At 54.2% G+C, this 12,392-nt stretch overlaps 1 protein-coding gene across 1 annotated transcript in view; it reads right to left on the bottom strand.

Moving 5' to 3' along the window:
- Window positions 1-11,244, bottom strand: part of LOC115131664 (uncharacterized) — a 40,758-nt gene extending 29,514 nt beyond the window's left edge. Inside the window, exon 1 of the mRNA XM_065021203.1 lies at window positions 10,704-11,244. Coding sequence (XP_064877275.1) covers window positions 10,704-10,748 — 45 coding nt within the window. The 5' untranslated portion in view covers window positions 10,749-11,244. The remainder of the gene's footprint in view (window positions 1-10,703) is intronic.
- Between the last annotated feature and the right edge of the window lie 1,148 nt (window positions 11,245-12,392).

The raw sequence follows: 12,392 nt of genomic DNA, 5'->3' as shown, positions 1-12,392 counted from the left end.
AGAAGGGAGCAGAGGAGAGTGAGGAGAAGAAAGGAGGGAGCAGAGGGGAGGAGAGTCAAAGAGAGAAGGGAGCAGAGGTGAGGAGAGGAGAAGAAAGGATGGAGCAGAGGTGAGGAGAGGAGAATTGAGAAGGGAGCAGAGGGGAGGAGAGTCAAAGAGAGAAGGGAGCAGAGGTGAGGAGAGGAGAATAAAGGATGGAGCAGAGGGGAGGAGAGTCGAAGAGAGAAGGGAGCAGAGGTGAGGTGAGGAGAAGAAAGGAGGGAGCAGAGGGGAGGAGAGTCAAAGAGAGAAGGGAGCAGAGGTGAGGAGAGGAGAAGAAAGGATGGAGCAGAGGTGAGGAGAGGAGAAGAGAGAAGGGAGCAGAGGTGAGGAGAAGAGAAGAGAGAAGGGAGCAGAGGTGAGGAGAAGAGAGGAGGGAGCAGAAGTGAGGAGAGGAGAAGAGAGAAGGGAGCAGAGGGGAGGAGAAGAGAAGGGAGCAGAGGGGAGGAGAAGAGAAGAAAGAAGGGAGCAGAGGGGAGGAGAGGAGAGAAGGAGCACAGGTGAGAAGGGAGCAGAGGTGAGGAGAGGAGAAGAGAGAAGGGAGTAGAGGTGAGGAGAGGAGAAGAGAGGAGGAGCAGAGGTGAGGAGAGAGAAGGGAGCAGAGGTGAGGAGAGGAGAAGAGAGAAGAGAGCAGAGGTGAGGAGAGGAGAAGAGAGAAGGGAGCAGAGGTGAGGAGAAGGGAGCCAAGGTGAGGAGGTGAGAAGAGAAGGGAGCAGAGGTGAGGAGGTGAGAAGAGAGAAGGAGCAGAGGTGAGGAGAGGAGAGAAGGGAGCACAGGTGAGAAGGGAGCAGAGGTGAGGAGAGGAGAAGAGAGAAGGGAGCAGAGGTGAGGAGAGGAGAAGAGAGGAGGGAGCAGAGGTGAGGAGAGAGAAGGAGCAGAGGTGAGGAGAGGAGAAGAGAGAAGAGAGCAGAGGGAGGAGAGGAGAAGAAAGGAGGGAGCAGAGGTGAGGAGAGGAGAAGAGAGAAGAGGTGAGGAGAGGAGAGGAGAAGAGAAGAGAGAAGGGAGCAGAGGTGAGGAGAAGAGAAGAGAGGAGGGAGCAGAGGTGAGGAGAGAGAAGAGAGAAGAGGAGGGAGAAGAGAAGAGAGGAGGGAGCAGAGGTGAGGAGAGGAGAAGAGAGAAGGAGCAGAGGTGAGGAGAAGGGAGCAGAGGTGAGGAGGTGAGAAGAGAAGGGAGCAGAGGTGAGGAGGTGAGAAGAGAGAAGGGAGCAGAGGTGAGGAGAGGAGAGAAGGGAGCACAGGTGAGAAGGGGAGCAGAGGTGAGGAGAGGAGAAGAGAGAAGGGAGCAGAGGTGAGGAGAGGAGAAGAGAGGAGGAGCAGAGGTGAGAGAGGAGAAGAGAGAAGAGAGCAGAGGTGAGGAGATGAGAAGAGAGGAGGAGCAGAGGTGAGGAGAGGAGAGGAGAAGAGAGAAGTGAGAAGAGGTGAGGAGAGGAGAAGAGAGTAGGGAGCAGACGTGAGGAGAGGAGAAGAGAAGGAAGCAGAGGTGAGGAGAGGAGAAGAAAGGAGGGAGCAGAGGGGAGGAGAAGAGAAGGGAGCAGATGGGAGGAGAGGAGAAGAGAGAAGGGAGCAGAGGAGAGGAGAAGAAAGGATGTAGCAGAGGTGAGAGAGGAGAAGAGAGAAGGGAGCAGAGGAGAGGAGAAGAAAGGATGTAGCAGAGGTGGGAGGAGAGGAGAAGAGAGAAGGGAGCAGAGGTGAGGAGAGTCAAAGAGAGAAGGGAGCAGAGGAGAGTGAGGAGAAGAAAGGAGGGAGCAGAGGGGAGGAGAGGAGAAGAAAGGATGGAGCAGAGGTGAGGAGAGGAGAATTGAGAAGGGAGCAGAGGGGAGGAGAGTCGAAGAGAGAAGGGAGCAGAGGTGAGGAGAGGAGAAGAAAGGATGGAGCAGAGGGGAGGAGAGTCGAAGAGAGAAGGGAGCAGAGGTGAGGTGAGGAGAAGAAAGGAGGGAGCAGAGGGGAGGAGAGTCAAAGAGAGAAGGGAGCAGAGGGGAGGAGAGTCGAAGAGAGAAGGGAGCAGAGGTGAGGAGAAGAGAAGAGAGAAGGGAGCAGAGGTGAGGAGAAGAGAGGAGGGAGCAGAAGTGAGGAGAGGAGAAGAGAGAAGGGAGCAGAGGGGAGGAGAAGAGAAGGGAGCAGAGGGGAGGAGAAGAGAAGAAAGAAGGGAGCAGAGGGGGAGAGGAGAAGAAAGGATGGAGCAGAGGTGAGGAGAAGAGAAGAGAGAAGGGAGCAGAGGTGAGGGGAGAAGAGAGGAGGGAGCAGAAGTGAGGAGAGGAGAAGAGAGGAGGGAGCAGAAGTGAGGAGAGGAGAAGAGAGTAGGGAGCAGAGGGGAGGAGAAGAGAAGGGAGCAGAGGGGAGGAGAAGAGAAGAAAGAAGGGAGCAGAGGTGAGGAGAGGAGAAGAGAGGAGGGAGCCGAGGTGAGGAGGTGAGAAGAGAAGGGAGCAGAGGTGAGGAGGTGAGAAGAGAGAAGGGAGCAGAGGTGAGGAGATGAGAGAAGGGAGCACAGGTGAGAAGGGAGCAGAGGTGAGGAGAGGAGAAGAGAGAAGGGAGTAGAGGTGAGGAGAGGAGAAGAGAGGAGGGAGCAGAGGTGAGGAGAGAGAAGGGAGCAGAGGTGAGGAGAGGAGAAGAGAGAAGAGAGCAGAGGTGAGGAGAGGAGAAGAGAGAAGGGAGCAGAGGTGAGGAGAAGGGAGCCGAGCTGAGGAGGTGAGAAGAGAAGGGAGCAGAGGTGAGAAGAGAGAAGGGAGCAGAGGTGAGGAGAGGAGAGAAGGGAGCACAGGTGAGAAGGGAGCAGAGGTGAGGAGAGGAGAAGAGAGAAGGGAGCAGAGGTGAGGAGAGGAGAAGAGAGGAGGGAGCAGAGGTGAGGAGAGAGAAGGGAGCAGAGGTGAGGAGAGGAGAAGAGAGAAGAGAGCAGAGGTGAGGAGAGGAGAAGAAAGGAGGGAGCAGAGGTGAGGAGAAGAGAGAAGAGGTGAGGAGAGGAGAGGAGAAGAGAAGAGAGAAGGGAGCAGAGGTGAGGAGAGGAGAAGAGAGAAGAGGTGAGGAGAAGAGAAGAGAGGAGGGAGCAGAGGTGAGGAGAGGAGAAGAGAGAAGGGAGCAGAGGTGAGGAGAAGGGAGCAGAGGTGAGGAGGTGAGAAGAGAAGGGAGCAGAGGTGAGGAGGTGAGAAGAGAGAAGGGAGCAGAGGTGAGGAGAGGAGAGAAGGGAGCACAGGTGAGAAGGGAGCAGAGGTGAGGAGAGGAGAAGAGAGAAGGGAGCAGAGGTGAGGAGAGGAGAAGAGAGGAGGGAGCAGAGGTGAGGAGAGGAGAAGAGAGAAGAGAGCAGAGGTGAGGAGATGAGAAGAGAGGAGGGAGCAGAGGTGAGGAGAGGAGAAGAGACAAGGGAGCAGAGGTGAGGAGAAGGGAGCAGAGGTGAGGAGGTGAGAAGAGAAGGGAGCAGAGGTGAGGAGGTGAGAAGAGAGAAGGAGCAGAGGTGAGGAGAGAGGAGAGAAGGAGCAGAGGTGAGAAGGGAGCAGAGGTGAGGAGAGGAGAAGAGAGAAGGGAGCAGAGGTGAGGAGAGGAGAAGAGAGGAGGGAGCAGAGGTGAGGAGAGGAGAAGAGAGAAGAGAGCAGAGGTGAGGAGAGGAGAAGAAAGGAGGGAGCAGAGGTGAGGAGAGGAGAAGAGAGAAGGGAGCAGAGGTGAGGAGAAGAGAGAAGGGAGCAGAGGTGAGGAGAGGAGAAGAGAGAAGGGAGCAGAGGTGAGGAGAAGAGAGAAGGGAGCAGAGGTGAGGAGAGGAGAAGAGAGAAGGGAGCAGAGGTGAGGAGAGGAGAGGAGAAGAGAGAAGGGAGCAGAGGTGAGGAGAGGAGAGGAGAAGAGAGAAGTGAGAAGAGGTGAGGAGAGGAGAAGAGAGAAGGGAGCAGACGTGAGGAGAGGAGAAGAGAAGGAAGCAGAGGTGAGGAGAGGAGAAGAAAGGATGGAGCAGAGGTGAGGAGAGGAGAAGAGAGAAGGGAGCAGAGGTGAGGAGAAGAGAGGAGGGAGCAGAGGTGAGGAGAGGAGAAGAGAGAAGGGAGCAGAGGTGAGGAGAGGAGAGGAGAAGAGAGAAGTGAGAAGAGGTGAGGAGAGAAGGGAGCAGACGTGAGGAGAGGAGAAGAGAAGGGAGCAGAGGTGAGGAGAGGAGAAGAAAGGAGGGAGCAGAGGTGAGGAGAGGAGAAGAGAGAAGGGAGCAGAGGGAGGAGAAGAGAGGAGGGAGCAGAAGTGAGAGAGGAGAAGAGAGAAGGGAGCAGAGGGGGAGAAGAGAAGGGAGCAGAGGGGAGGAGAAGAGAAGAAAGAAGGGAGCAGAGGGGAGGAGAGGAGAAGAAAGGATGGAGCAGAGGTGAGGAGAAGAGAAGAGAGAAGGGAGCAGAGGTGAGGAGAAGAGAGGGAGGGAGCAGAAGTGAGGAGAGGAGAAGAGAGTAGGGAGCAGAGGGGAGGAGAAGAGAAGGAGCAGAGGGGAGGAGAAGAGAAGAAAGAAGGGAGCAGAGGTGAGGAGAGGAGAAGAGAGGAGGGAGCCGAGGTGAGGAGGTGAGAAGAGAAGAAGGAGCAGAGGTGAGGAGGTGAGAAGAGAGAAGGGAGCAGAGGTGAGGAGATGAGAGAAGGAGCACAGGTGAGAAGGGAGCAGAGGTGAGGAGAGGAGAAGAGAGAAGGCAGTAGAGGTGAGGAGAGGAGAAGAGAGGAGGGAGCAGAGGTGAAGAGAGAGAAGGGAGCAGAGGTGAGGAGAGGAGAAGAGAGAAGAGAGCAGAGGTGAGGAGAGGAGAAGAGAGAAGGGAGCAGAGGTGAGGAGAAGGGAGCCGAGCTGAGGAGGTGAGAAGAGAAGGGAGCAGAGGTGAGGAGGTGAGAAGAGAGAAGGGAGCAGAGGTGAGGAGAGGAGAGAAGGGAGCACAGGTGAGAAGGGAGCAGAGGTGAGGAGAGGAGAAGAGAGAAGGGAGCAGAGGTGAGGAGAGGAGAAGAGAGGAGGGAGCAGAGGTGAGGAGAGAGAAGGGAGCAGAGGTGAGGAGAGGAGAAGAGAGAAGAGAGCAGAGGTGAGGAGAGGAGAAGAAAGGAGGGAGCAGAGGTGAGGAGAAGAGAGAAGAGGTGAGGAGAGGAGAGGAGAAGAGAAGAGAGAAGGGAGCAGAGGTGAGGAGAAGAGAAGAGAGGAGGGAGCAGAGGTGAGGAGAGGAGAAGAGAGAAGAGGTGAGGAGAAGAGAAGAGAGGAGGGAGCAGAGGTGAGGAGAGGAGAAGAGAGAAGGGAGCAGAGGTGAGGAGAAGGGAGCAGAGGTGAGGAGGTGAGAAGAGAAGGGAGCAGAGGTGAGGAGGTGAGAAGAGAGAAGGGAGCAGAGGTGAGGAGAGGAGAGAAGGAGCACAGGTGAGAAGGAGCAGAGGTGAGGAGAGGAGAAGAGAGAAGGGAGCAGAGGTGAGGAGAGGAGAAGAGAGGAGGGAGCAGAGGTGAGGAGAGGAGAAAGAGAGAAGAGAGCAGAGGTGAGGAGATGAAGAGAGGGAGAGGAGCAGAGGTGAGGAGAGGAGAGAAGAGAAGAAGGGAGCAGAGGTGAGGAGAAGGGAGCAAGAGGTGAGGAAGGTGAGAAGAGAAGGAGCAGAGGTGAGGAGGTGAGAAGAGAGAAGGGAGCAGAGGTGAGGGAGAGGAGAGAAGGGAGCAGAGGGGAGAAGGGAGCAGAGGTGAGGAGAGGAGAAGAGAGAAGGAGCAGAGGTGAGGAGAGGAGAAGAGAGGAGGGAGCAGAGGTGAGGAGAGGAGAAGAGAAGAAAGGGAGCAGAGGTGAGAGAGGAGAAGAGGGAGCAGAGGTGAGGAGAGGAGAAGAGAGAGGAGCAGAGGTGAGGAGAAGAGAGAAGGGAGCAGAGGTGAGGAGAGGAGAGGAGAAGAGAGAAGGGAGCAGAGGTGAGGGAGAGGAGAGGGAGAAGAGAGAAGTGAGAAGAGGTGAGGAGAGGAGAAGAGAGAAGGGAGCAGACGTGAGGAGAGAGAAGAGAAGGAAGCAGAGGTGAGGAGAGGAGAAGAAAGGATGGAGCAGAGGTGAGGGAGAGGAGAAGAGAGAAGGGAGCAGAGGTGAGGAGAGGAGAGGAGAAGAGAGAAGTGAGAAGAGGTGAGGAGAGGAGAAGAGAGAAGGGAGCAGACGTGAGGAGAGAGGAGAAGAGAAGGAGCAGAGGTGAGGAGAGGAGAAGAAAGGAGGGAGCAGAGGTGAGGAGAGGAGAAGAGAGAAGGAGCAGAGGTGAGGAGAAGAGAGGAGGGAGCAGAGGTGAGAGAGAGGAGAAGAGAGAAGGGAGAAGAGGTGAGGAGAGAGAGGAGAAGAGAGAAGGGAGCAGAGGTGAGGAGAGGAGAAGAGAGAAGGGAGCAGACGTGAGGAGAGGAGAAGAGAAGGGAGCAGAGGTGAGGAGAGGAGAAGAAAGGAGGGAGCAGAGGGGAGGAGAAGAGAAGGGAGCAGATGGGAGGAGAGGAGAAGAGAGAAGGGAGCAGAGGAGAGGAGAAGAAAGGATGTAGCAGAGGTGAGGAGAGGAGAAGAGAGAAGGAGCAGAGGAGAGGAGAAGAAAGGATGTAGCAGAGGTGAGGAGAGGAGAAGAGAGAAGGGAGCAGAGGTGAGGAGAGTCAAAGAGAGAAGGGAGCAGAGGAGAGTGAGGAGAAGAAAGGAGGGAGCAGAGGGGAGGAGAGTCAAAGAGAGAAGGAGCAGAGGTGAGGAGAGGAGAAGAAAGGATGGAGCAGAGGTGAGGAGAGGAGAAGAGAGAAGGGAGCAGAGGAGAGGAGAAGAAAGGATGTAGCAGAGGTGAGGAGAGGAGAAGAGAGAAGGGAGCAGAGGTGAGGGAGAGTCAAAGAGAGAAGGGAGCAGAGGAGAGTGAGGAGAAGAAAGGAGGGAGCAGAGGGGGAGGAGAGTCAAAGAGAGAAGGGAGCAGAGGTGAGGAGAGGAGAAGAAAGGATGGAGCAGAGGTGAGGAGAGTCGAAGAGAGAAGGGAGCAGAGGTGAAGAGAGGAGAAGAAAGGATGGAGCAGAGGGGAGGAGAGTCGAAGAGAGAAGGGAGCAGAGGTGAGGCGAGGAGAAGAAAGGAGGGAGCAGAGGGGAGGAGAGTCAAAGAGAGAAGGGAGCATAGGTGAGGAGAGGAGAAGAAAGGATGGAGCAGAGGTGAGGAGAGGAGAAGAGAGAAGGAGCAGAGGGGAGGAGAGTCGAAGAGAGAAGGGTCAGAGGTGAGGAGAAGAGAAGAGAGAAGGGAGCAGAGGTGAGGAGAAGAGAGGAGGGAGCAGAAGTGAGGAGAGGAGAAGAGAGAAGGGAGCAGAGGGAGGAGAAGAGAAGGGGAGCAGAGGGGAGGAGAAGAGAAGAAAGAAGGAGCAGAGGTGAGGAGAGGAGAAGAGAGGAGGGAGCAGAGGGGGGAGGAGAGAAGGGAGCAGAGGTGAGGAGAAGAGAAGAAAGAAGGGAGCAGAGGTGAGGAGAGGAGAAGAGAGAAGGGAGCAGAGGAGAGGAGAAGAGAGAAGGGAGCAGAGGTGAGGAGAAGAGAGAAGGGAGCAGAGGTGAGGAGAAGAGAGAGGGGAGCAGAGGTGAGGAGAAGAGAGGAGGGAGCAGAAGTGAGGAGAGGAGAAGAGAGAAGGGAGCAGAGGGGAGGAGAAGAGAAGGGAGCAGAGGGGAGGAGAAGAGAAGAAAGAAGGGAGCAGAGGTGAGGAGAGGAGAAGAGAAGGGAGCAGAGGTGAGGAGAGGAGAAGAAAGGAGGGAGCAGAGGTGAGGAGAGGAGAAGAGAGAAGGGAGCAGAGGTGAGGAGAAGAGAGGAGGGAGCAGAGGTGAGGAGAGGAGAAGAGAGAAGGGAGAAGAGGTGAGGAGAGGAGAGGAGAAGAGAGAAGGGAGCAGAGGTGAGGAGAGGAGAAGAGAGAAGGGAGCAGACGTGAGGAGAGGAGAAGAGAAGGGAGCAGAGGTGAGGAGAGGAGAAGAAAGGAGGGAGCAGAGGGGAGGAGAAGAGAAGGGAGCAGATGGGAGGAGAGGAGAAGAGAGAAGGGAGCAGAGGAGAGGAGAAGAAAGGATGTAGCAGAGGTGAGGAGAGGAGAAGAGAGAAGGGAGCAGAGGAGAGGAGAAGAAAGGATGTAGCAGAGGTGAGGAGAGGAGAAGAGAGAAGGGAGCAGAGGTGAGGAGAGTCAAAGAGAGAAGGGAGCAGAGGAGAGTGAGGAGAAGAAAGGAGGGAGCAGAGGGGAGGAGAGTCAAAGAGAGAAGGGAGCAGAGGTGAGGAGAGGAGAAGAAAGGATGGAGCAGAGGTGAGGAGAGGAGAAGAGAGAAGGGAGCAGAGGAGAGGAGAAGAAAGGATGTAGCAGAGGTGAGGAGAGGAGAAGAGAGAAGGGAGCAGAGGTGAGGAGAGTCAAAGAGAGAAGGGAGCAGAGGAGATTGAGGAGAAGAAAGGAGGGAGCAGAGGGGAGGAGAGTCAAAGAGAGAAGGGAGCAGAGGTGAGGAGAGGAGAAGAAAGGATGGAGCAGAGGTGAGGAGAGTCGAAGAGAGAAGGGAGCAGAGGTGAGGAGAGGAGAAGAAAGGATGGAGCAGAGGGGAGGAGAGTCGAAGAGAGAAGGGAGCAGAGGTGAGGCGAGGAGAAGAAAGGAGGGAGCAGAGGGGAGGAGAGTCAAAGAGAGAAGGGAGCATAGGTGAGGAGAGGAGAAGAAAGGATGGAGCAGAGGTGAGGAGAGGAGAAGAGAGAAGGGAGCAGAGGGGAGGAGAGTCGAAGAGAGAAGGGTCAGAGGTGAGGAGAAGAGAAGAGAGAAGGGAGCAGAGGTGAGGAGAAGAGAGGAGGGAGCAGAAGTGAGGAGAGGAGAAGAGAGAAGGGAGCAGAGGGGAGGAGAGTCGAAGAGAGAAGGGTCAGAGGTGAGGAGAAGAGAAGAGAGAAGGGAGCAGAGGTGAGGAGAAGAGAGGAGGGAGCAGAAGTGAGGAGAGGAGAAGAGAGAAGGGAGCAGAGGGGAGGAGAAGAGAAGGGAGCAGAGGGGAGGAGAAGAGAAGAAAGAAGGGAGCAGAGGGGAGGAGAGGAGAAGAAAGGATGGAGCAGAGGTGAGGAGAAGAGAAGAGAGAAGGGAGCAGAGGTGAGGAGAAGAGAGGAGGGAGCAGAAGTGAGGAGAGGAGAAGAGAGAAGGGAGCAGAGGGGAGGAGAAGAGAAGGGAGCAGAGGGGAGGAGAAGAGAAGAAAGAAGGGAGCAGAGGTGAGGAGAGGAGAAGAGAGGAGGGAGCAGAGGGGAGGAGAGAAGGGAGCAGAGGTGAGGAGAAGAGAAGAAAGAAGGGAGCAGAGGTGAGGAGAGGAGAAGAGAGAAGGGAGCAGAGGAGAGGAGAAGAGAGAAGGGAGCAGAGGTGAGGAGAAGAGAGAAGGGAGCAGAGGTGAGGAGAAGAGAGAGGGGAGCAGAGGTGAGGAGAAGAGAGGAGGGAGCAGAAGTGAGGAGAGGAGAAGAGAGAAGGGAGCAGAGGGGAGGAGAAGAGAAGGGAGCAGAGGGGAGGAGAAGAGAAGAAAGAAGGGAGCAGAGGTGAGGAGAGGAGAAGAGAGGAGGGAGCAGAGGGGAGGAGAGAAGGGAGCAGAGGTGAGGAGAAGAGAAGAAAGAAGGGAGCAGAGGTGAGGAGAGGAGAAGAGAGAAGGGAGCAGAGGAGAGGAGAAGAGAGAAGGGAGCAGAGGTGAGGAGAAGAAAGAAGGGAGCAGAGGTGAGGAGAGGAGAAGAGAGAAGGGAGCAGAGGAGAGGAGAAGAGAGAAGGGAGCAGAGGAGAGGAGAAGAGAGAAGGGAGCAGAGGGGAGGAGAAGAAAGAAGGGAGCTGTGGAGAGGAGAAGAGAGGAGGGAGCAGAGGTGAGGAGAGGAGAAGAGAGAAGGGAGCAGAGGAGAGGACAGGAGAAGAAATGAGGGAGCAGAGGAGAGGAGAAGAGAGAAGGGAGCAGAGGTGAGGAGAGGAGAAGAAATGAGGGAGCAGATGTAAGGAGAGGAGAAGAGAGGAGAGAATGAACAGTACAGATGGATGTGGAGAGGGATGTAATGTAAGGTCAAAAGATGGATAGGAGAGAGAGAGAGATAGGAAAGGATAGAGTGAGAGAATTGAGAGAGGAAGGGAAGTGAAAGAGAGAGAGAGAGTCACAGCTCTCTGTGCTGTTGGATGGAGAAAGCTGTCACTCCTTGTAATCATCAACGCTGGTCACAAGAGGCTGCCATACACACACACACACACACACGCACAAATTCACACACATATGCACACACAACGCTGAATAACCCCAACATAGAAAGCACAATCACGAGCCTCACTATGTTGCTAGAACAGGCAGCAGAACTGATCTGTCTGTAGACACAATCTTTCTACAAGTAAATACAAGGACTCTTTCAAACACATATGGTCATTTCTCTCATAATAAGATCCGTGCCTGTCTAACTCTTATTCTGTACTACTCTCACAAGCACACTCACAGACTCCCACGTATTGACACACACACACACACACACACACACACACACACACACACACACACACACACACACACACACACACACACAGAGAGCAGGCATCATGTCATGGTGTGTATTCTGTTCCGTTATTCTCCATATTCTCTATCATCTACATGACCCTTCCTCTATCCATAAATTCCATCTACACATGTGCCCACACACACACATACACACACATAGAACATAGAAGCGCATACACATGCAAAAAAGAATGCACACGCACGCAGGCATACACGCACCACACAGATTTAGAAGGGTGCACACTAACCCCCATTCCATCGCCGAACCACGGCCCTGAGAGCCGACAGCCCATTGCCACGGCAACGGATGAGCTCTGAGTCCGAGGGTTCCCTCCGTTTTAAAGACAGCGCAGACAACAAGAGGAAGAGGAGGACAAGGAGTTATGCAGGATCCAGCTCGGGCATAGACTCCTGTGCTTCAGCAGAGACCGAGAGAAAGATCTCAACGCTCTCTCTTCTCTCTCTCCCCCTTTCAGGCTCTCTTTCTCCCTTGTTTTCTCTCTATCTCTCCCTACCAGAGACAGAAGGGACTCTCTTGCTCTCAGCTCTCTCTCCGCTTGCTCGCGATCTCCTTCACTCTCTCTCTAGCCCTCTCACACACACATGCTCTTTCAACTGTCATTCTACCCCCCCCTCTATCTATCACACTCTCTCTCTCCTTCCTTCCTCTCTATATCTCTCTCTCCTTCCTTCCTCTCTATATCTCTCTCTCCTTCCTTCCTCTCTATATCTCTCTCTCCTTCCTTCCTCTCTATCTCTCTCTCCTTCCTTCCTCTCTATATCTCTCTCTCCTTCCTTCCTCTCTATATCTCTCTCTCTCTCCTTCCTTCCTCTCTATATCTCTCTCTCCTTCCTTCCTCTCTATATCTCTCTCTCCTTCCTTCCTCTCTATATCTCTCTCTCCTTCCTTCCTCTCTATATCTCTCTCTCCTTCCTTCCTCTCTATATCTCTCTCTCCTTCCTTCCTCTCTATATCCCTCTCTTCCTTCTTATGTGCCAGTCTTGTGTTGAGCCCCCCCCCTTGCACAGCTAGTGCATAGTAACCCTGCTGGACTGTGAATATATACGCACACACACACACACACACACACACACGGTTGGTCACTTGCTCTGGGTTATCAGCTTATTACATGGCCAGGCTAGGGGGTAGATGAGAGGGGTACCCTCCCCCTGCAGGGTTTTCCTCAGATGGAGGGAGATTCTTCTCTGTCTAATACAGTTTCTCATATGCTCTCCTCCTCTCTCTCTCTCCCTTTCCATCTTTCTCCTGTTCTTATAGTCTTCTTCTCTCATTCCTGTACCTCCCACCCTTCCCCTTCTCTCTGCCTCTAAAGTACAGTTATCCTCCTTGTTATCCATTCCCCATCACTCTCCCTCCCTCTCTCACACCCTTCCCCTTCTCTCTGCCTCTAAAGTACAGTTATCCTCCTTGTTATCCATTCCCCGTCACTCTCCCTCCCTCTCTCAGACCCTTCCCCTTCTCTCTGCCTCTAAAGTACAGTTATCCTCCTTGTTATCCATTCCCCGTCACTCTCCCTCCCTCTCTCACACCCTTCCCCTTCTCTCTGCCTCTAAAGTACAGTTATCCTCCTTGTTATCCATTCCCTGTCACTCTCCCTCCCTCTCTCACACCCTTCCCCTTCTCTCTGCCTCTAAAGTACAGTTATCCTCCTTGTTATCCATTCCCCATCACTCTCCCTCCCTCTCTCACACCCTTCCCCTTCTCTCTGCCTCTAAAGTACAGTTATCCTCCTTGTTATCCATTCCCCGTCACTCTCCCTCCCTCATGCTCTCACTCTTTATTCTGTAGAAACATTATGAGCTGCAGGGAGGAACCCTTTTCTCCCCAATAGAACACATGAAGCAGGTCACATATGAACACATATTGTATACAGTACCATGACAGATGTTCTTTACGGTATGTTGCCCCCACACAC

The sequence above is a fragment of the Oncorhynchus nerka genome, linkage group LG2 (genome assembly GCF_034236695.1).
Source record: "Oncorhynchus nerka isolate Pitt River linkage group LG2, Oner_Uvic_2.0, whole genome shotgun sequence".
In the NCBI taxonomy this organism is placed as follows: domain Eukaryota; kingdom Metazoa; phylum Chordata; class Actinopteri; order Salmoniformes; family Salmonidae; genus Oncorhynchus; species Oncorhynchus nerka.
Note: the sequence above shows the minus strand (reverse complement) of the source record. Positions and strands in the feature narration are given on the sequence as shown.